Genomic DNA, 22841 nt, shown 5'->3' with positions numbered 1-22841 from the left:
TTGAAATCGGTGGACGATTCGTGATCATTGTCGCGTCTGTTGCGATTGCGACGGAAGAATGGTTTTCCTTCACCACTATTACGATTAGGGACTGTCCATTGATAGACACTGTGTGTCTCATAATCTATATCAACTTTAGCACGCTTATCTTTTTTAAAGCGGATAAGTTCACGCTTATATGTTTGTAATTGCGTATTAAGTTTCTCCAGCCAAGCATTGGTGGTATCCTGCTCTAAATTGGCTTTGTGGATGGATTCAAATGCCGATATTTTGGCTTTGCAGATGTTCACTTCTTTATTGGAGAACTCAATAATGAGCAGCATAAAATCGAATGCGCATTTGTTAGCGATTGCCACCCACCTCTGGCAAAATGCCGAATCATATTTGCCGATGGTGGGTGAATTTTTTACCCTAAGTCCCCTAGGGATTTTTCTAGCCCGGTGGTGTTCACTTAGTGACAGGGCATGGTAATAGTAGTCGATTTCATGTTTTTTCATTTTAAGCAAGTCCCTATAGACTTCTTCCAAGGGAGTTGCTTCCACAAGATCGTCCAGTTGCCCTCCTTGGCAAATCCTATCAGCTTCATCATCCGTGTACGTATATGTCGCACCCAGGGTGTAAATCGGCCTGGAATAGCCGCTAGCACCTGCTGGGTCTTGTGGTGCGGTGTCCATCATGCAGATAATAGTGATACACTTCCAATATGGGCAGTATGGTTATCTGTATCAGTCAGGTTCCGTGACTAGTGAAGGAGAAGTTAAAAGGTGATAAAAAGCTACGGTTGTTGGAAATAGCACTAAGCACAGTGCGGTAGTGTGATAGATGCACAGAGGCAATCACACTTAGTAGCTAGGTAAACAAAATCCGGGGTCACCAGATGACAAATAGGAATAACTTGAGGGGGTGCCTGTAGCAGGGAACAACCAAAGGTATATCCCAATATGCAGAGACTGTCTGGCCCGGCACACCTCCTATGGATGCAGCTGGTTGGGTGACTTCACACAAGTAGTGTATACGATACGGTTTCCAGTGCGGCACTCCGAACAAATAACGATATCTTCAATAAGCTTCAACCATTTATTGGGAAGCTCAGCAGCAACGTTTCAATGCCACGGCGGGCATTGTCATCAGGCTGAAGAAATACAAAACAGGCACATACCTTTATAATACACCCAGTGACACCGGCGCCAAAGCGGGAGCGGTGCGCGTCCCGTTGGCGCACGCCTATGACGTCAGATGCAGCTGACGTCCCGGCGTACATAGAAGAAGCGTGCTCCCATCACCAAGGATACAGTGTAAACAATAACAAAGTCACGGCTGTCGGAATGTTACAGACAACTGCCGCTGCAGCTTCATCGCACACTGTTATAAAAATACAGAAAAGAGATACAAAAAGCATGTTAGACAAGGTACACGTAGACACTTTATATAGAGCAAGTATTAAATATTAAATAGCAGCACAAATTAATCTTATAACAGGACAGAGATACCAGAGTATTGAATCCATCCACAAAGCCAATTTAGAGCAGGATACCACCAATGCTTGGCTGGAGAAACTTAATACGCAATTACAAACATATAAGCGTGAACTTATCCGCTTTAAAAAAGATAAGCGTGCTAAAGTTGATATAGATTATGAGACACACAGTGTCTATCAATGGACAGTCCCTAATCGTAATAGTGGTGAAAGAAAACCATTCTTCCGTCGCAATCGCAACAGACGCGACAATGATCACGAATCGTCCACCGATTTCAACTCCTCCAGCGGAGAATCATCCCGCAGTAAATCCAGAAACCCCAAGAAGATGATCCCTTTAGCGGTGCTCACACGGGCACGCACCGGCGGGCACGCAGATACACCCGAAGAGGTGGACAAAACTCGAGGCAGAGGAGGAACGACAAAGAAACCGCCGAGGGGCAAGTAACCCCGGTAATTAACCTGTCCTCATACCAACTCTCTAATATAGAATCAAAAGTCCTCTCTAAAGGGTTATCCTTTGTGCCATCTACGTCCTTCAATAAAATCGATTGGGCTATTGAGCATCACCGACTCACCAGACAACTAAGGCTGAAAGAACATTTTAACAAACCACAGCCCCCCAAGTTACATGCTGTGGACTCACCCCAAGAAGAACCACTTCCTGCACAACTCAGGAAAATCCTTCCCCGCTCAACATATGATCCACAATCATTTAACCCGTCCATTAAGACCTTCTCTAGGGTCTTAAATAATGATACCCAAGCTTCTGCACGTGAATTCCGTGCACCCCGCAATAATCTGTGTAAACTTGAGCGGGATGCATTAAAGGACTTGTCTTCAAATAACGCTCTGGTATTCCGCCCCGCTGATAAAGGCGGGGCCCTTGTCATTATGGACCTTGAAAAATACCACCTACAAGTTATGACACATCTGAACGATGAAAAAACCTATCGGCAATTAGCCAATGACCCTACCACAGTATTCAAGCGTGAACTTGAGACCATCCTTGTATCAGCTTTGGATAATGAACTTATCACGGAAAAACTGAAGCAAGCCCTTTTACCTAGTCACCCTTTGGTGCCTTTGTTTCACTGCACCCCTAAAATCCATAAAACCCTTGTCGACCCTCCCGGTCGACCTATAGTGGCTGCCAGGGATTCCCTGATGCAGCCCCTGTCTGTATATCTTGATAGTATCTTGCAGCCCAGCATACGGGCCCACCCCAGATACTTACAGGATACTACAGCACTGTTACGTTCCTTACACAGCCTGAGGTTGCCTGATGAGTCGATTTATATGTTCACAATTGATGTATGCTCTTTATACACTACTATTCCCCACGCAGATGGGTTGTCTGCTTTGCGGACGTTTTTATGTAACTCCAGTGCTTATGGGGGGCCAGACATTGGCCTTGTTGCTGACCTCATGAACATCATACTTACAAAAAAAATTTTCCTGTATAATTCCAAATTTTACTTACAGCTAGTGGGCGTGGCTATGGGGGCGGCGGTAGCTCCCTCATATGCCAACATTTTTATGTTTAGTTTTGAACAGGATTTCTTTTTCAATAACCCCATTATATCATCCAATATTATCTGTTACCATCGATATATCGATGATTTGTTAATTTTCTGGAAAGGGCCACCAACGACACTTTGTGGGTACATTGATGCACATAATGCATCCCCCAGCCCGATAAAGTTCACTTACAATGCCGATCAACACCAAATCCATTTCTTGGATGTGCTTATCAAACTTAATGATGGGAAAATTACCACCTGTCTTTATACTAAGCCTACAGACCGCAATAATGCTTTATTATATTCTAGCTGTCATCCCCGTGCCTCTGTGAGAAGTCTGCCACACTCACAGATGCTCCGTGTGAAACGCATAGTATCTGATCCTATTGAGGCATCCGTGCAAATGGACTGTATGGCTGACAAATTTGTTGCCAGGGGCTATCCTGTAAATGAGCTGATGTCCACTAAACATAAGGTCATGCAACTTAAGCGTGAAGATCTGTTAGTTGAAAAAACCACCAACCCAGCAACCTTGGATGTGATTCCATGGGTATCCACTTACCACCAAATGAGCCCTAACATAAACCGCATTGCCCGTAAACACTGGCCCTTGGTCCAATCGGATCCGGATATTGGCATACAGAATATCAAACTCCTCACTAGCTATAAAAGATCGAGAAACATCAGAGACATGCTGGTGAAATCTGATGCAGCCCCTAATACAACTGTCCCTAAACCCTGCATACTGGGTTGCATTTGTTGTACCTGTATAACCTGCCAGTTCATGATCCCTGGGCCTACATTCAATCACCCCCAAACAGGCAAAAAAATGGAGATACGTCACACCCTATCTTGCAATTCCCAATATACGGTCTACCAAATAATCTGCCCTTGCGGATTATCGTATATCGGGAAAACAGAGCGGACGTTCAAAGAACGTATGGCTGGACACAGATCCGCCATAAAAAAAGCTCTGTTGTCTGGTAATAGTGACCAGCCGGTAGCACGTCACTTTGTGACTCATAAACACAATGCCACCTCCATTAAATATAGGATGATTGATCACATCCCCCCCACGCTCCGTGGGGGTGATCGTGGCTCTGCCCTTATGAGATGTGAGGCTAGATGGATCATCCGTCTAGGCACAGTAGCACCCCACGGGCTTAATGAATACTCTGGTATCTCTGTCCTGTTATATCTCTGAGCCTGACGATAATACTTAAGTGAATTGAAACGTTGCTGTGTCATCGTTGTCTGCAATAAAAAGCTTTTGAAAACGGGCCGGAGTGCGACACCTTTGTGGATTATAAATAGCGTACTTGCTGTTTGGGCACCCGCCGAAGCTGAAATTATAAGTGGCTGTGCCGGATCTCCTAGGGCTATTTTCCACTGAATCTAACAATATTCATGTGAACCTGTACAAGCATATGTGCCTTATCCTGTATTAAGCAGTTTTTATGTATATGTGTATATCAGATGTATTTGTGATACCCAAATAAGGGTTTTTTTTACCACTTTTATATTAAACGGTATAAACCGATCTGCACCTGATTGTTATTGATTAGCGCCCTCTGGAAAAACCCCTTTTTTCTCATCTCTATTCTGGGTCTTGTCTAACAGAGGACCCCCCCAGAGGTGCTGCTCCCACTCTCTCAAGCGCAGAAAGGGTACCCCCATTTTGATATATATATATATATATAAAAAACAAGATTTTCTGTCACTCAGCAGCTAATTTGCCAGTGAAAGAGAAAATCGCGTTGATCGCGTCCATCGCGGCCCATTATAATGGTCCGCGATGCGACTGACGCGATCAACGCGATTTTCCCATAGGGAATAATGTTAAATTATGTTTAAAGTCAAAATTGGGTTGATTGCGTCGTTCGCGGGCCATTATAATGGCCCGCGATCAACGCAATTTTACATAGGGGACAATGGGAAATGGGCCAATATGGCCAATTTCTCATTGAAGATGGTGATAAAGTATGGTTACTGCCCCCCCCATTATTAACGCCACCCCACTATTGACGTCAACCCGAAGCGTGGCGGTACGTGTCCTCCAACCTTTTCATACCCCCACTATCCACGTCGGCGTGGAGTTGATTTTATAAAGTGCCACCGAGCCCGAAGCGTGGCGAGCGGATACGGATACCTTCACAGGTATCCACGTCCCCTCGCGGGCTTCACAGGTATCCGTGTCCCCTCGCAGGGCTCGCTGTGCTCGCCACGCTTCGGGCTCGGTGGCACGCTGCGCTCGCCACACTTTATAAAATCAACTCCACGCCGACGTGGATAGTGGGGGTATGAAAAGGTCGGAGGACGCATACCGCTGCCCCTCGCGGGCTCGCTGCGCTCACCACGCTTTGGGTTGGCGTCAATAGTGGGGTGGCATTAACAATGGGGGGGCATTTGAAACATGAGGGGGGTTTGCTATTAAAATGGGGGGTTTTGGGGCTTTTTACATTGAAATCAATGTAAAATCGGGTGTCAGGGACCATTTTACATTGATTCCAATGTAAAAATCGAGTCGATCGTATCGCATGCGATTTGGTTGGCATGCGATGCGATCGACGCGATTTTTCCGACCCGATGCATACAATCAAAATCGGTGGCGCCGTGCTAGAAAACAAGTACTATATATATATAGATATCTATATATATATATATATATATATATATATATATATATATCTATATCTCTATAAATATCTATATATCTATATCTCTATATATATATATATATCTCTATATATATATATATATATATATATATATATATATAGATATCTATATATAGATAGATATATCTATCTATCTCTCTCTCTCTCTCTCTCTCTCTCTCTCTATATATATATATATATATATATATATATATATATATATATATATATATATATATATATATATATATATATATAGGAAACAATAGGAACCGGCACCCAGAGACTGACACGCTGGACTTTAGAAGGTGAAAACGGTGATGTTTATTCCATCAAGTATCTACGTTTCGGGGACCGTGTCCCCTTCATCAGGATAACAAAATAATGTAACTGTGCAAGTATAAGTACATCCACTTACCAATCGGTGACCCGCTCGTTCCCGCTTCAGGGCACCGCCGCCCGTCTCAGCTACCGATACTTCCGGGTTCCTCGCGTCATCTCTGCCGGAAGTCACGATGCCTGGACGCCGGCTGGTTACCCTGACAACCGGGCCAGCGGTCTCCTTGGTGATCTGTTAAACAAGACAAAACAGTGTTCTTACTTAAGTGCATCATACATCATTGCTTGTGATCATAATAAACAACATGTATTAATCCTAAATTAAGAGAATGCTTCAAGATATCTAGCATTCATTCTGAATGAAAGTATGTGTGCCGTGTGCCTGCTCCGTCTGTCCAGAGCCCAGTGTTGACACATCGTGTGTCAACATCCTGCTGTGACCTAACAAAAAAGTGAAAAAAACTAAACATATAAACTGACTTTAACTAAGACCAACAGATGACAGGCATGTGGGTCATTTATTACCTACCACGTATCCTGGCTTGTGCTCATTCTCTAAGCCTATACCATAGTGCTCTTCCAAACCGGACTGCTGCCTTGCTGTAACTATGTCTCTTGTTTATTTATTAACCCTGTCCTGGGATGCGGATTTATAGATACTAATCTGTCCGCAAACATTAAATGAATTACTGTATTGTTTAACTAATTTAATGTTACTATTCATTTTAGTCTAGTTTTTTAGATTTTTTTTATAAAAAATTTTTTTTAACATTTTTTAATTTTTACTGTTTAGTTGTGAGTTTATTTTAAGCACAATTAAATGAAATTAATTAGCCCAGAAGACTCGTTTAGGCCCCTTGGCCTCAGTGTGTCGAGCCGGAAAATCCATCTCGCCTCCAATTGTAGAAGCAACTTTCCTCGGTCGCCTCCCCTTTGTGAACTCGGTACGTGGTCAATGGCTCTGTATTGCAATGTCGCCATGCCATGTCTCAACTCCACAAAGTGGCGCGCCACCGGTTGTTCCCCTTTGCCCGTTGCTAACGCTGCTCTGATGGCTGTCCTATGTTGTGCCATCCTTTCTTTCAGTTGGCACTCTGTTTTGCCTATGTAATATAGCCCGCACGGGCATATTATTACATAGACCACGTATCTGGAACTGCATGTGAGTGGCCATTTAATTTCAAACCGCCTGCCTGTGTGTGGGTGCGATATGTAGTTCCCTGGTGACAGGTAGCTGCATGTTCTGCATCCCACACACCTAAAACAGCCATTCTTTCTGGATGAGGGGTGGGGGGTTGTTGAGGCTTTGAATTTGCTGATGTCCGTTTTAACTACCCAGTCTTTTATGCTTTTGCTACGTGTGTAGCTGGGCATGATCTTCTTTTTGTTAAGTGATTTTAGTTCTCTATCTGTGGACACCATTGGCCAAAGCTGCCTGGCCCTCTGACTGGTTGCTTTACTTAGGGTGTTATACTGATTAACCCAGGGAATGGGCTCGTGTTGGGTTATTTTTTCTTGTATGGGTTTGTGTAAAAGGTCCTGCCGTGGAATGGCCAGAGCCTTTCTCTTGGCCTGTTCTAGTTCATGCAGTGGGTACCCCCTTTGGCAGAATTTCTTCACCATCTCTTCCAGTTGCATCACCATAGTTGGGTGATCACTATTAGAGCGGCACACCCTCAGGAATTGTGAGAACGGCAGCCCCTTTATGGTGGCCACTGGGTGGAAACTGTCGTGTCTCAATAAAGTATTCCTGTCTGTAGGTTTAGAGTATAGTTTGGTTACTATTTGGCCCTCCTCTATCGTGATTTCCAGATCTAAATAATAAATGGAGTGATGGCTGCTGGAGTAAGTTAATTTAATGGGGCTGGCCGAAGCATTGTGTTCCTGAATGATGTGTTCCAGATATATATATATATATATGGTATAGACAAAAGTGAGTGAAAGTTGTGCGCTGACTCCTGTCCAACATACAGTGATATACGTGATAGTGTGTACCCGCTCCCTTATTTTGTGTTAGCAATGGGTGAAACACAAAAATTGAAAATATACTCTCATCTATCGTGTCTTCACCGCAAAAGAGGCTCTCCATTAAATGTATATGATGGATCCATATGAAAACAAGATAATAGATAATAGTGTAATATTGCAAAGTCAAAGAATTTATTTATACAGCCACAATATATCATAAAATTACAAATGGTAATAAAATAGTAGTAAAATTGGTGTTATATGAAATAGGCTACTCCTTCATGCCTTAAAACAATAGGATTGGAGGTTTACCAGATTCCAATGAATAAACGCCTGTAGAGAGGTCTTTTTCTCTTTAAAGTATCCCTGTTTCTCACACAGCACTGGGAAGCTCCTTTCCTAGATGGCAAAACTCCAGACTTCTGCAAAGCGTATCAGGACCAAGATGTCCCTTTGTCAGACTTGGTCCCTACGGGCGCTCTTCACACCGGCGTAAGGGGCTGCGCCCCCTTAATTTGTGAACTTTTGTATTGTGAGAAATATGGTTAGAATTATATGAAAGATGGCCTGTATTTCAACTTGAGTTATAGGTGAAATGTGTTAAATAGAGAGCATATGATTTGGAAGGGGGTGTGTATTGTTTTGTTTAATTAAAAAGCGGTTACAGAGTAAGATGTACAGTACATTGATAGTGTGGAGGGTACAGTGCCATTTGTGTGTGTGTGTGTGCGTGTTGTTTAGGTGTGTGTGCAATAGTATAGTAGGGTGTTTTTGAGTCAGCGGCTCCCCACAGGAGGCTGGGTAGTGATAGGGGTGTGTGGGCATAAGGGGGACTAAAGAGGAGGGTGGGGGACACTGTGCAGCTTCTGCCAGTGGGTGAGGGTCCTGCGTGGCAGCACAGGAGTACAGGATGGTGGCCCTGAGTCAGGGTCTCCTCCTACTGGGTGGGAGTTAGGGTGCATGAGAGCAGGAGGCTGGGCTATGGGGCGTGATAGGGGTATGTGGGCAACACAGCGTCAGCGACTCCCCAGTGGTGGAAGTTACAGTTCAGGAGAGCAGGAAGCTGGGTAGTGATAGGTGTGTGTGGGCATACGGGGGGACTAAAGAGGAGGGTGGGGGACACTGTGCAGCTTCTGCCAGTGGGTGAGGGTTCAGCGTGGCAGCACAGGAGTGCAGGACGGTGGGTGGTGATAGGGGTGTGTGGGTATGAGGGGGACTAAAGCTTTTGCGCTGGTGCAGAGGAGGGTGGGGGACACTTTGCAGCTCCAGCCAGTGGATGAGCATCCAGCATGCCAGATCAGGAGTACAGGACGTTGCTCCTGAGTCAGTGTCTCCTCCTACTGGGTGGGAGTTAGGGTGCATGAGAGCAGGAGGCTGGGTGGTAAAGCATGATAGGGGAATGTGGGCAACACAGGGTGAGCGGGTCCCCACTGGCAGAAGTTACGGGGCAGGAGAACAGGAGGCAGGGCAGAGATAGGGGTGTGTGGGCGTGAATCGCGGGAGGTGCCGCAGGGGTGCCGAGAATAGCGGGAGGGGGTGGGGTGGGTGGTGAATTAAGGGAAGGGAGGATCGCAGGGGACCGCGAATTGTGGGAGGGGGGGTTGTGGGTAGGGATAGCCATCGTTGCAATTGCCATCGATGGTTCCTGCGGGAGGCCCACGAATCACGGGAGGGGGGGTCGCGGGGGTCCACTACATCATGGTGGATGGTGGGCGTGTACTGTAGCCCTGGCTGGGCGGGGGGGGGGGTGTTGATGTCAAGGGGGTGGTGGTGTGTATAACACTGGTCTTTTCCCTAGGGGGGGCGGGTTTGTGTATAACACTGGGCGGGAAAGTTATACACACAGGGGATGAGTGACAGATCTGGCTAAATATATGAGAGATATATATATATATTGTTTTGTTATATATAAAGATGGCGTGGCGTTTTTCACAGTTGCGCATGTGTAGTGAATGGTTTCACCTCAGTTTTTTCATTCCTGGAAAGTTTTTTGCGTGGTCGGATGCATGATGGATTCCTCCAGATGATTGTATAGAGCTTTACGCACGCTTCAGAAATGTATCGCAGAATGAATCCGGAGTACGGAGAGCAGTGTCTCGCATGGTGCACCATATTCCGGTGGTGTCAGCATTATGCGAAAGAATTAAGGACTTGCCATGGCCCAGGTAGGTGCACGTTGTCACCAACCCTGCCACGATTTTGGCTGTGGATGATCTCATTACAAATGGTGCACCGTGCACAGATAAAAAACTAGACACATATTATCATCATATCAGCTGATACGTAGTTGTTTAACCTTTAATCTTAATTATGGCCTTACAATGCATTCCCATGGAGTAAACCAAGTCTTTTAGTTCTGCAGCTAAAAGACTTGTGAAACCAAGATTGAACTATTGCTTCTTTTAATTCGGTTTTATTGCTAAGTAGCTTCTGTGTAACAAGTTTCTTTAGTCGGTACTATAGATTTTCAGATGGGTTAAGATCTGGGCTATTCCCAGGCCATTCCAGCCCTGGAATATGAATATCTTAATATCTTTTTGCACACGTTAGCAACATAACATGGAGGTGAATCCTGTTGAAATATACTTCATTATCTTGGATAAGATCACGTGTGGAAGGCTTCAGTTTGGGCATTATTTCATTTATGTATTTTTAGCCATTGATATCTTTATCAATTACGCAAATGCTGCCCACACCTTTTGATGTCATACAACCCCAGATCATAACACTACCTGGGTGTTTTATGGTATGTGTAATGCAATCAGGATGCAAATCTCCCCAGATTCTTCTTGTGTTTTATGCCATCACTACCAAACTGAGATGTTAGTCTCGGCATACCAAATAACACTGCCTCATTGTTCCGCTGTCCCGCTGACATGAGTTTTTTGCCCAGTTTAATCTTTTCAACCTTTAAATTTTAGCATTTAGACCAAATTCCTGCAGTCTGTGCTGAACAGTTCCTAAACTCAACTTCCCATTGGCTTGCGCCATTTCACCTTGTGTACGCCCAGATGATTTTCTTCTGTCACCTATGCACAGTCACTTCATTCTATCATCACTTGCTGTTATGCACCTATGGCACCTGCCTTTACCAGTCTGGTTTTTGTAGTGACTGAGTCTCCTTTTACATTTTAAAGAATGTGGAAATGCCACCTTTGGTTATGTGTGTCTTCTAATTTCCTCATAACTGTAGATTGCTTTAACTAATAGTATTTTACATCACTTTTTTGGGTGACCAGTAAACTCTTTGTGCAATTTCTTGGGTCCCGGAATTGGCCACTCTAGTTTCAAGGAACAAGGAAAGGAAAGAATGTCACTATGTAGTGCACAAGAAGGTTGACTTAATCTAAAATCTAACTTTTATTAGGATTTTCTAAAATTGTAGCGAAGTATAAGACACAAACATCACAGAACATGAAACATAGAGTGATTTTAAAAAGGATAATATATCCTAATAGGTGTGACTGCAATACTTTTCTCCCCTTATTAGACTGGTTTATTAGATGTCAGTCTCCACGTCTGTATAAATTCAATCGGTGCCTGGAGACTGTTAAAGCCGAGTCTGCCCACTCTCTCCAAGCTTTATTTAGCTGTATGGAGTGTGTGCCCGCTTGTCAATCAGTGGCGGGTCCCGGGTTGGGGATCCGTTCTCCAGTGCTGGTATGCGGGCGGTGTCCGATGTGAGCTGCCACTATCACATTCAGACCACCGTTTTGCCGCAATCGCCTCGCGCTGTGATACAGGTTAAGCCGCGGCGTCTAGAAGTAGTACGCCGGGGGTTAGAGCCCGTTTGACCGGTTCCAGGATAGTGCTGACGTCAAGCACTGCGTTCCTGGCCGGGCGTGTCCAGTGGCGACTGGCACATGCTGGTGAGGCAGAGATACGGCTGTTAATAAATCACAATAATAAATACATTGGTATGGGGGGAAGGGAGTAGGGAGTCACAACAAGTTGCTGACGGGTCAGCGTATGCTTCACTTATGGGAGCTTCATCAGCACTCTAGTTTCAACACGTGACGTCCCAGAAAGGTGCGTGCAGAAATTGTGCAATCTTTTCCAAGATAATAAAGCATATATATTTTAACAGGATTTAGCTCCATGTTATGTTGTAAATTGTGCAAAAAAGTGGTTTCAAGATGATCATATTCAAGTGCTGGAATCACGTGGAAATAGCTCAGACCTTAACTTGACTGAAAATCTATGGAGCCGACTAAAGAAACTTGTTGCACAGAAGCAACCCAGTAATAAAACCCAATTAATAGAAGCATTAATTCAATATTGGTTTCACATTATAACAGCTCCAGAACTATATTATTTATTTATTAACAGTTTCTTATACAGCACAGCAAGTTCCACTGCGCTTTACAATTGGAAATATGTATAAAACAAACCTGGTAAATACAGACAGTCAGATTGTAGGAGGGCCCTGCTTGCAAGCTTACAATCTATAAGAAACTAAAAAATAGGTTCACTCTATGGGAATGTAATGTAAGGCCGTAATTAAGAAACTTAATTAAAGGTGAAACAACTGAGTATTAACTGACATGATCATATTTGTCTATATAATGTCTTTCACTTTTATTCTTTATAACTGCTGTTCAAATGAATAATAATATACCTTCATAAAAGTTATTGCATTACATTCTTAATTAAATTATCTTTCCATTGATATATCATTTAAAAAAAAAGTAGTGTTATTAGCCAAACCTCAAAAATACACCTTTTCAAAAGGTTTTCCACAAGTTTGGCCACTACTGCACATCATACTTCTTGTACAGTAATTATGACATCATAAATGTTCTGTGTCTAAAGATGCCCATACACTAGTAAGTTGAGATGTGTGGCGGCCACTTTTTCGGGTTTTGGTTTTGGATCTGGATCTCCCTTCGTGTTTTGGATCTGGATTGCCTTTGGCAAAACCACCCTTGTGGGTTTTGGTTTTGGTTTTGGATCTGGATTTTTATGAAAAAATGCAAAAAATGTCTAAAATAACAGAATTTGGGCCTGTTTTTGCCCCTAAAGTATTATCGGTACTCTTTACCTAGAAGGGCGCCCATCGCGGGTACATTAATGTATGGCCGCGACGCGACCGACGCGATGCCCGCGATTTCCCATTGAAACCCATGTTAAACATGGAAATCGTGTCGGTCGCGTCGCGGCCGGCCATAAATGTACCCGCGATGCCCGCGACGCGATGCTCCCGATTTCCCATAGGAATCAATGTTAAAAGGCGCGATGGACCCGATTTTACTGTTAAATGGCTCAATGGACCCGATTTGGCCATAGAAATCAATGTTAAATGGGCCACAGAGCCCAAATAAGCACAATTAACCCTTAAATGTCCCCCCCAATTTTTAACGCCACCCCACGATCCACGCGAACCCGAAGCGTGGCGAGCGCAGCGAGCCCGCGAGGGGCGGCGGTACGCGTCCTCCGACCTTTTCATGCCCTACTATCCACTAGGGCGTGGAGTGAGAATATAATAGTGTGGCGAGCGCAGCGAGCCACCGAGCCCGAAGCGTGGCGAGCGGACGCGGATACCTTCACAGTTATACGCGTCCCCTCGCGGGCTTCACAGGTGTCCGTGGCGACGCCGACACCTGTGAAGCCCGCGAGGGGACGCGTCTACCTGTGAAGGTATCCGCGTCCCCTCGCGGGGCTCGCTGCGATCGCCACGCTTCGGGCTCGGTGGCTCGCTGCGCTCGCCACACTATTATATTCTCACTCCACGCCCTAGTGGATAGTAGGGCATGAAAAGGTCGGAGGACGCGTACCGCCGCCCCTCGCGGGCTCGTTAAAAATTGGGGGGGACATTTAAGGGTTAATTGTGCTTATTTGGGCTCTGTGGCCCATTTAACATTGATTCCTAGGGCCAAATCGGGTCCATTGAGGCATTTAACAGTCAAATTGCGGTCAATCAGCCTTTTTAACATTGTTCCCTATGGAAAAATCGCGGGCATCGCGGCCATCCCGATTTACCCGCGATGCCCGCGATGACCGCGATTTTTACCCCCGACGACCGCGATTTCAATCGCTGGCGCCCTTCTAGGTAAAGAGTACCGTATTATCGACCTCAATAACATTAGTTTCCACTCATTTCTAGTCAATTTTGATCACTTCACAGCTTACAAAATTGTTTTCATTTACTGTAGTTGGGCCAAAAGGGTATACCGAGATAGCTGGATGACTAAGCTAAGCGACAGCAGTGGGCATCACATACATGTGGACCTTACACTTCCAACCTGGCAGAGCGGCACTGCAGGGGCAGACAGGGTCGCAGTTTAATAAACTATCCCAAAAAAAGAGAAATGCTCCAAACAGCAAATACAAAGAGGTATCGGCCTAGTCATGACTGGTGGTAGCAGCTTCAGCACTCCCACTATTTCCTCCTCCATCATCCTCCAAAAATGTGTTTTTTTATTTTATTTATTACTTTTATTTATTTTTCTTACTTTACACTGGACACAGCCTGTCACACTGGACACAGCCCCTTGGACACTGGACACAGCCCCTGGACACTGCCCCTGGACACTGGACACAGCCTGTCACCCTGGACACAGCCCCTGGACAATGGACAAAGCCTCTAGACACAGCTCCTGTACACTGGACACAGCCCCTGGACAATGGACACAGCCGTCACACTGGACACAGCCTCTGGACACCGCCCATGGACACAGCTCCTGTACACTGGACAATGGATATATGTCACGCTGGACACTGGATATATGCCGTCACACAATGGTTAGATGTCACACTGGCCACTGGATATATGTCGTCACACTGGACACAGGATATATGTCGTCACACTGGACACTGGATATATGTCGTCACAGTGGACACTGGATATATGTCGTCACAGTGGACACTGGATATATGTCGTCACACTGGATATATGTCGTCACACTGGACACTGGATATATGTCGTCACACTGGTTATATGTCGTCACACTGGATATATGTCGTCACACTGGACACTGGATATATGCCGGCACACATTACATGTCACACTGGACACAGGATATATGTTTTGACTTGTGACACTGGACACAGGATATATTGTTGTCACACTGGCCACTGGATATATGTCGTCACACTGGACACAGCATATATGTCGTCACACTGGACACAGGATATATGTCGTCACACTGGACACAGGATATGTCGTCACACAGGATATATGTCGTGAGTGACTCGTGACACTGGACAATGGATAAGATATAGGCCGTCACACTGGACACAGCCCCTTGTATTACTGCAGCCCCTGTACACAGTGTACTACTCAGCAGCACTGCAGCCCCTGCGTGTGAGCACTGCAGCACTGAGTTAGTTAAATCACAAAAAACACAGGGTTCAGGGCTAAATAAATCACAACACAGGGCTTAGGGCTAAATAAATCACAACAGGGCACGGGGGCACAGGACAGCCCCTGGACTGTGGACACTGCAGCCCCTGCGTGTGAGCACTGCAGCACCTAGTTAGTTAAATCACACTACAGGGCTCAGGCCTATAAACAGTCACTGACTCAAGTCTACAACACAGGGCAGTGAGGGCAGGTCACGGAGCACAGCACGGAGCACAGCACAGGGCAGTGAGGGCACAGGTCAGGTCACGGAGCACATGGCACAGAGCACAGCACGGAGCACACAGAGCTTCCCAACCACCCTCTTCCCTCTCCAAGATTGGAGTGAAGATGGCGGGCGCGCGTGCGTCTTTTATAAGCTCCCGCGAGAATCCGACAGCGCGATGATTCGTTATTGGTCCGGAATTCAGGCGGGAACTCCGGAGCCGGCTCGGATCTGGCCCGGATCCCCGATATTCGGATCTGTCGGATCTCGGGGATCCGGACCCGCTCATCTTTTCTAGTAAAGGGCCCCATACATCAGCAATTAATTGTGACAATTTTCAGATATGGAGATGATTGCCACAATTAATTTTAGATGTGTGGGCTCCCCCTTTTGGCAATCCCAATCAAAATCGCCAATCGATTGCTTAATCAGGTTTTTAAACATGTTTAATATTCTGGTATTATCTGCAGATCTTTTTTATATGTGTGGGCATTCCCAATTCGTCTTCTTCATCTATTTACATTATGAACAGCTGAAGTGACAATCGATTGGGGCAATTTCCAGATATGAAGATGCAATCTTTAGATGGAAAAATCTGCCGATCACCGAAATAAATCTGTAATGTGTGGGCAAAGTCAGATAGATTGTAAAATCCATTTATCTGGCCAAAATATCCCTATATCTGAAAATCCATAAATTGTGATTGCTGATGTATGGGGCCCATAAGATTTATCTTCAGATATGGCTGGTTGGAACAAAAACATGGTTATGGATGAGCAGGGCTGGCAACAGAAATCTTGGGGCCCTGTACACTGATTTTTCTGGGGCCCCCCCGCCCGCTCCCCTAACTCTCTCTTCTTGCAGCTGAAACCTAACCCCCCTTCCCCTCAGCCTAACCCATGCTTTTAAGTGCCTAACACAAAGCTTCCCTCCACATGGCATAACAACAAACTCCCTGCCCCCACGCAGCCTAACCCTAAGCCCCTGCTAGTGATTAAACCTAAACACCCCCCCCCCCCCCCAGGCCTAATGCTAAACCACCCTGTATACTTTAGTCTGCAGGGATGTTAACCACATCCCTATGCACAGACACATACAGTACATAGTTACACCAACACATATATGTAGAAACATACAGTAACGCTGACACATACAGTACATGCACAGACACCTACAGTACATAGTTACACCGATACATATTTGCAGTCACATACAGTAACGCTGACACATACAGTACATGCACAGACACATACAGTACATAGTTACACCGATACATATTTGCAGTCACATACAGTACACACAAATGCAGACACATACATGCACCGACACATACAGTAGTTACGCCACACATAGATGCACAGACACATACAGTACATAGTAACACCAAATCATACATGCACAGACACATACAGTGACACATATATGCAGACTTACAGTACATAGTTACGCCGACACATAACGCTGACATATACATGCAGACACACAGCACAAAGTTAGCCAACACCTACATGCACAGACACATACAGTACATGGTTAACCGACACATACATGCATAGACACATACTTTCACAGACACACACAGTACATAGTTATGCTGACACATACATGCACAGACACACACAGTACATAGTTATGCCGACACATACATGCAGACACACAGTACATAGTTATGCCGACACATACATGCACAGACACACACAGTACATAGTTATGCCGACACATACATGCACAGACACACACAGTACATAGTTATGCCGACACATACATGCACAGACACACACAGTACATAGTTATGCCGACACATATATGCACAGACACACACAGTACATAGTTATGCCGACACACACAGTAAATAGTTATGCTGACACATACATGCACAGACACACACAGTACATAGTTATGCCGACACATACATGCACAGACACACACAGTACATAGTTATGCCGACACATATATGCACAGACACACACAGTACATAGTTATGCCGACACATACAGTACATAGTTATGCTGACACATACATGCACAGACACACACAGTACATAGTTATGCCAATACATACAGTACATATATAGTACCTTACAGATTTGTGGCACTGGCAGCTCCAGCCCTCCGTTCAGCCATGTCAGAGTGCAGCAGTTTTGGCTGTACTCGGTGGTGGGAAGCCCCGCCCCCTGCTGGGACACTGTCAACTCCATCTGTTGTTTTCTTTTTTTATCAAGCATGGTACCTTGGAGGAGGGTGGCCCGGAACACACATGTCCCCAGAGAGCCCCATACTCCTCTGCAAGTAACTGCCTCCTCCTGGTCTGGGAGGCGGAGCTTCTGTCTGCCTTGCTGGGACTGGTGTAGACAGAGAGCAGTTAGCAGTAGGAGCAAGTTCGTTGCAACTTGCAAGGAGGAGGCGGAGCTTGCTGACAGCATGCAAGCCAGGAGGCTTGCATGAAGGGCTCAGGTAGCAGCAGCAGCTCAGCCTCTCTCAATCAGCGCGCAGTGGAGAGAGAGCGCAGGCAGCACTGCAGATTGGCGGGGGTCCCTTTCAAAATTGTGATTCTCTCCTCTCAGGCAGTAATAATCGCGTGAGATCAGCCTGAGAGGAGATGCTGGGGAGCATCTCCTCTCAGGCTGATCTCAAGCGATTATTACTGCCTGAGAGGAAAGAATCACCAGCGCTGCTCAGGTCAGCCGCAGTGACAGCCAGCCATTAGTAATGTCAGTGCGCCGGCACCCACCACGGAACCCGCTGCCGCTGGTGCTTGCTCGTGCCGCGTAGCAACGGGGGTGACACAGACGGGCCCTGGGGCCCTTCAGATCGCCGGGGCCCGTTACACATGTCCCCCTTGACCCCCCCTGTCGCCGGCCATGTGGATGAGTGACAGTTTGTCAGTTTTCCAGCATTTCCAAGCAAATGGTCAACTGTCATTTGGTCTCATCCATAACCATGTTTTTATTCCAACCAGACAGATCTGCAGATCAAATGCACTTATGGGCTGCATATGCAGCAAACAGTGCCTGCCAGGGCAGAGGGAAAAGGTAAGTGCGCTGTTATATTTATTGGTTGTACTTTGGATCACCAAATGGGTGGAGCTCAAACAAATGTGGGTGTTTCTGGGCTGATTGGGCGGTGTTTTGTCCTAGTTTTGAAGGCCCAAATATTGGGAGATAGGTATATTGTACTGATCTTCTCCATATGCACATATTTATCTTAGTATTTTTACTTGTATTGAACATACATTATAATCTATAATGTTTAAAAGTAGTTCCCTATCACTATATAATAGAATTCTGGATCCATGGGTGGGTGAAGTGCATCCCCTTAGTCCTGGTTATTTCTTGGCATTGGGCAAGAGGTGTCCAGCTCATGTAGGGATACATTGGAGGTTTGGGGGTGGTGCAGTACATACAGGTATCATAGTAACATGGGCACAGACATCCCTCATTCACAAACAATGGATGTTTATTTATGCTCCTCCCCAGGAGGAGCCATCCCCCTATACATACCCCTATACATACCCTACAATATGATCCGTCCACCAGGTACAAAATGCTCTGTTCCTGGTCTGTCCTTCCAGATGTATTTGCAAATGGTGAGGCTGCCAAAATTCTCCAACTGCTAGTAGGGGATATTTGGTAGTGTGTGCTGGGATAGGGGTAGGGGCTGCCGTGTGTGGCTTCTCCTGCCAGCAGCTGCCTCCTGCCCCTTCTCCTCACACCTAACTGTCACTAACTGTCCATGCCCATGATGCCTCTCCTATGTAGCCCAGGGTGTGATTTCTTGGTATATCCAAAGAGAATTACACTGACAATATGTGAAATATAATTCAGGTAAGGTACTATGAGAAAGCTGAAAGGATCTTATTTCAATCACATTAGCTCACTGATATATTACCACAAACATATTAATGGTGACAATAAATTATAAGCTACAAGGGTAAAGCTACTGCTAGTCCCACTGCCCTGTTTTGTTTTATTGCATCTACAAACATCTTGAACAGCTCATGATGTCTCTTTCTTCTTCTGCCCCTTATAGCCAAGCAAAACTGCAAGGCCGAAGTATCTGCAGCCTGGCAAAGGACAGGTGTTTGGCGTCCCCCTCAGTGATTTGCATGAAGCAGGCCTGGTGGTGTGTGGTGTGCCAGCAGTGGTGAGGAGTGTGACAGAGTACCTGCGCAGTGAGGGTGAGCTTCTCTTAGCTATTATGTATAGGATGTTTGTATTACTTACCTATAATCAGCACTGACCATATAGTGCAGGGGGAACTGCTTACTACATATAGACATACATGTTATTATGTATGTACGTATAGTGGACATTATTCTGATTGACTCGCAAGGCTGTGAATTTTGCTGCCTTGCAAGTCCATCAGAAGCCACCCGCCGCCCGCAGTGCTGGCCTCCCCCTCCCCCTCCCCCCTTGCACGCAGGACCCCCCGCACTGCTGCAAATGATTACATAATCACCCATTTCTCCAGCGCTTGCAGTTCAGAGACACCTATATAGTGTCACTAAACTGCGGGCGCCCTGTGTAAGGACAGGCAGCTAACATCCGGTGATGTCAGCTGCCTGCCCCCCGCATGTACAGTACATCACAGCCTCAGCCTAAGAACGCTCAGTGTTCTCATGGGAACGCCCATGAAACGCTGGGTGTTCCCATATGTTGATGGGGTTGCCCCCCCCCGCCCTTCTCCGACACCCCACCCACTCCGAATGTTTGCCGTGGGTGAAACGCACCTGAACATGTGCAGATGCGCAACATTGGATCCGAATGGATCAGACTAAGGTCCAATATGTGCTGGCTGGTTCCCATGGATCAAAAGACAGGGGAAAGGGGAATTGGGAATTCTGCACCAGTAGTACTTTTATTGGGGCCCCAATTGATATATTACTGATGTGGGGGTGCAACCAAAGACAATGCATTACACACACACACACACACACACACACACAATTGTCTCTTGTATGGTGCACAAAGATGAAAAGAGAATTATTAAAATGTACCTTTTTCTTGTATATTTATAAAAAAACGTCTACTTAGAGGAATATCAGCCGTATAATATACATAGTAATAAACTACTATTAAAATATAGGTGTCTTTGAGTTTTATTTGTGTGTTCAGTAACTGTCATTAATAAGGAACGTCCTTATAAGTTGGAACTCTAATATACTTGAATATGTGGTTGCCTGCAGAAAGTTAGGTATTGTATTAATATCTGATATCAGGAAAGTACTCAATTGGGGTTTACCAGATTGCAATGTATACATGATATGTGTTGTGAAAAAGACGGAGTCGGTCATTACAGTGTCAGGGTATTATCCAGCACCCAGTTTTTACAATCAATTAAGAAAGCGTACTGAGGTGAATCTGTTCTATTTAGTCAATACAAATCACATTACAATAAAAACAATACACTTAAATGCAATAATAAGCAGGAGTTAGAGCATTCCACTAAAAACATAACATTGGTTTCATGTTTTAATTAAAAAGTCCAATGTTATGTTTTTAGTGGAATGCTCTAACTCCCCAAATTATGCTTAGTATGTTTAATCTATTTATTAAAGTTTTAATCAGACAGCCCCCTGGCTCTTATGCTGGCCACACATCAGACCAACTTTCCTCCAACCATCCAACTAGTTGGTTGGTTGGACTGAAAATATGGGGGAAAATGCCAATAAGCAATTTGCTCACAAACTCAGGAGAATGGACAAAAACATTCAGTGAAATTGTTTAAATCAAATAGGTCCAACTACAGTACATTGTCAAAGTGACAGTTGTGGTCCATTTTTCCGATTTGGGAAACAAATGACTTAATTACAAATTACATTTGCTCCTATCCAGTACCAGATTTTTATGCCATCCAACCAACTAGTTGGATAGTTGGAAAGTTGGTCTGATGTGTGGCCAGCATTTGTCCAAGCAGTCCGTTCTGGTGTGACAGATGAAATCACCAAACATTGGTGGAAGAGCCCCTTTGGGGGTGCACTGCTGATGGAGACCCAGAAGTAGTTTTAATATATCCCGATGTACAAGCGTGTATGTTTTCCAAATGAATCCAAATATCAATTGTCGCTGTCTGTGGAGATGCAATGCTGCTACAGCGGTCACCAAGTTATTACTCACAAGAAATGTGACTGCTCCACCTGCAGTTGGCGTCCTGTACTGCCGCAGCGATCAAAAGAAGGGTGACTGCTCCACCTGCAGTTGGCGTCCTGTACTGCCGCAGCGATCAAAAGAAGGGTGGCTGCTCCACCTGCAGTTGGCATCCTGTACTGCTGCAGCGATCACAAGAAGGGTGACTGCTCCACCTGCAGTTGGCATCCTGTACTGCTGCAGCGATCACAAGAAGGGTGACTGCTCCACCTGCAATTGGCATTCTGTACCGCTGCAGCGATCACAAGAAGGGTGACTGCTCCACCTGCAGTTGGCATCCTGTACTACTGCAGCAATCACAAGAAGGGTGACTGCTCCACCTGCAGTTGGCATTCTGTACCACTGCAGCGATCACAAGAAGGGTGACTGTTCCACCTGCAGTTGGCATCCTGTACTACTGCAGCAATCACAAGAAGGGTGACTGCTCCTCCTGCAATTGGCATTCTGTACCACTGCAGCGATCACAAGAAGGTTGACTGTTCCACCTGCAGTTGGCATTCTGTACTACTGCAGCAATCACAAGAAGGGTGACTGCTCCACCTGCAATTGGCATTCTGTACCACTGCAGCGATCACAAGAAGGGTGACTGTTCCACCTGCAGTTGGCATCCTGTACTACTGCAGCAATCACAAGAAGGGTGACTGCTCCTCCTGCAATTGGCATTCTGTACCACTGCAGCGATCACAAGAAGGGTGACTGTTCCACCTGCAGTTGGCATCCTGTACTACTGCAGCAATCACAAGAAGGGTGACTGCTCCTCCTGCAATTGGCATTCTGTACCACTGCAGCGATCACAAGAAGGTTGACTGTTCCACCTGCAGTTGGCATCCTGTACTACTGCAGCAATCACAAGAAGGGTGACTGCTCCACCTGCAGTTGGCATCCTGTACTACTGCAGCAATCACAAGAAGGGTGACTGTTCCACCTGCAGTTGGCATCCTGTACTACTGCAGCAATCACAAGAAGGGTGACTGTTCCACCTGCAGTTGGCATCCTGTACCCCTGCAGCGGTCACACTTTTTATTTACTCAATTTTGTCATTAATATATGCATTTTCGGTAATGTGCATGTGCAGGGCCCGGCTGCGGATGCTGTCTGCAAATTTCGCCCTTTCCAAGGCACTCGCACTCTGACAGGAGGGGTGTGCGCCATGGTGAAATCCCCATC

General features: G+C 45.6%; 1 protein-coding gene across 2 annotated transcripts in view; it reads left to right on the top strand.

Moving 5' to 3' along the window:
* Nucleotides 1-18494: 18494 nt before the first annotated feature.
* Nucleotides 18495-22841, top strand: part of LOC146062532 (protein FAM13A-like) — a 54615-nt gene continuing 50268 nt past the window's right edge. For both annotated transcript variants that reach the window (XM_083174647.1, XM_083174646.1), the window contains exons 1-2: nt 18495-18560; nt 19558-19705. In XM_083174647.1, coding sequence (XP_083030773.1) covers nt 18513-18560; nt 19558-19705 — 196 coding nt within the window. In that variant the 5' untranslated portion in view covers nt 18495-18512. The remainder of the gene's footprint in view (nt 18561-19557; nt 19706-22841) is intronic.

This window comes from Crinia signifera, chromosome 3 (assembly GCF_055691185.1).
Source record: "Crinia signifera chromosome 3, ASM5569118v1, whole genome shotgun sequence".
Taxonomy (NCBI): Eukaryota; Metazoa; Chordata; class Amphibia; order Anura; family Myobatrachidae; genus Crinia; species Crinia signifera.
The sequence above is the reverse complement of the archived record's forward strand: the minus strand, read 5'-3'. Positions and strand labels throughout refer to the sequence as shown.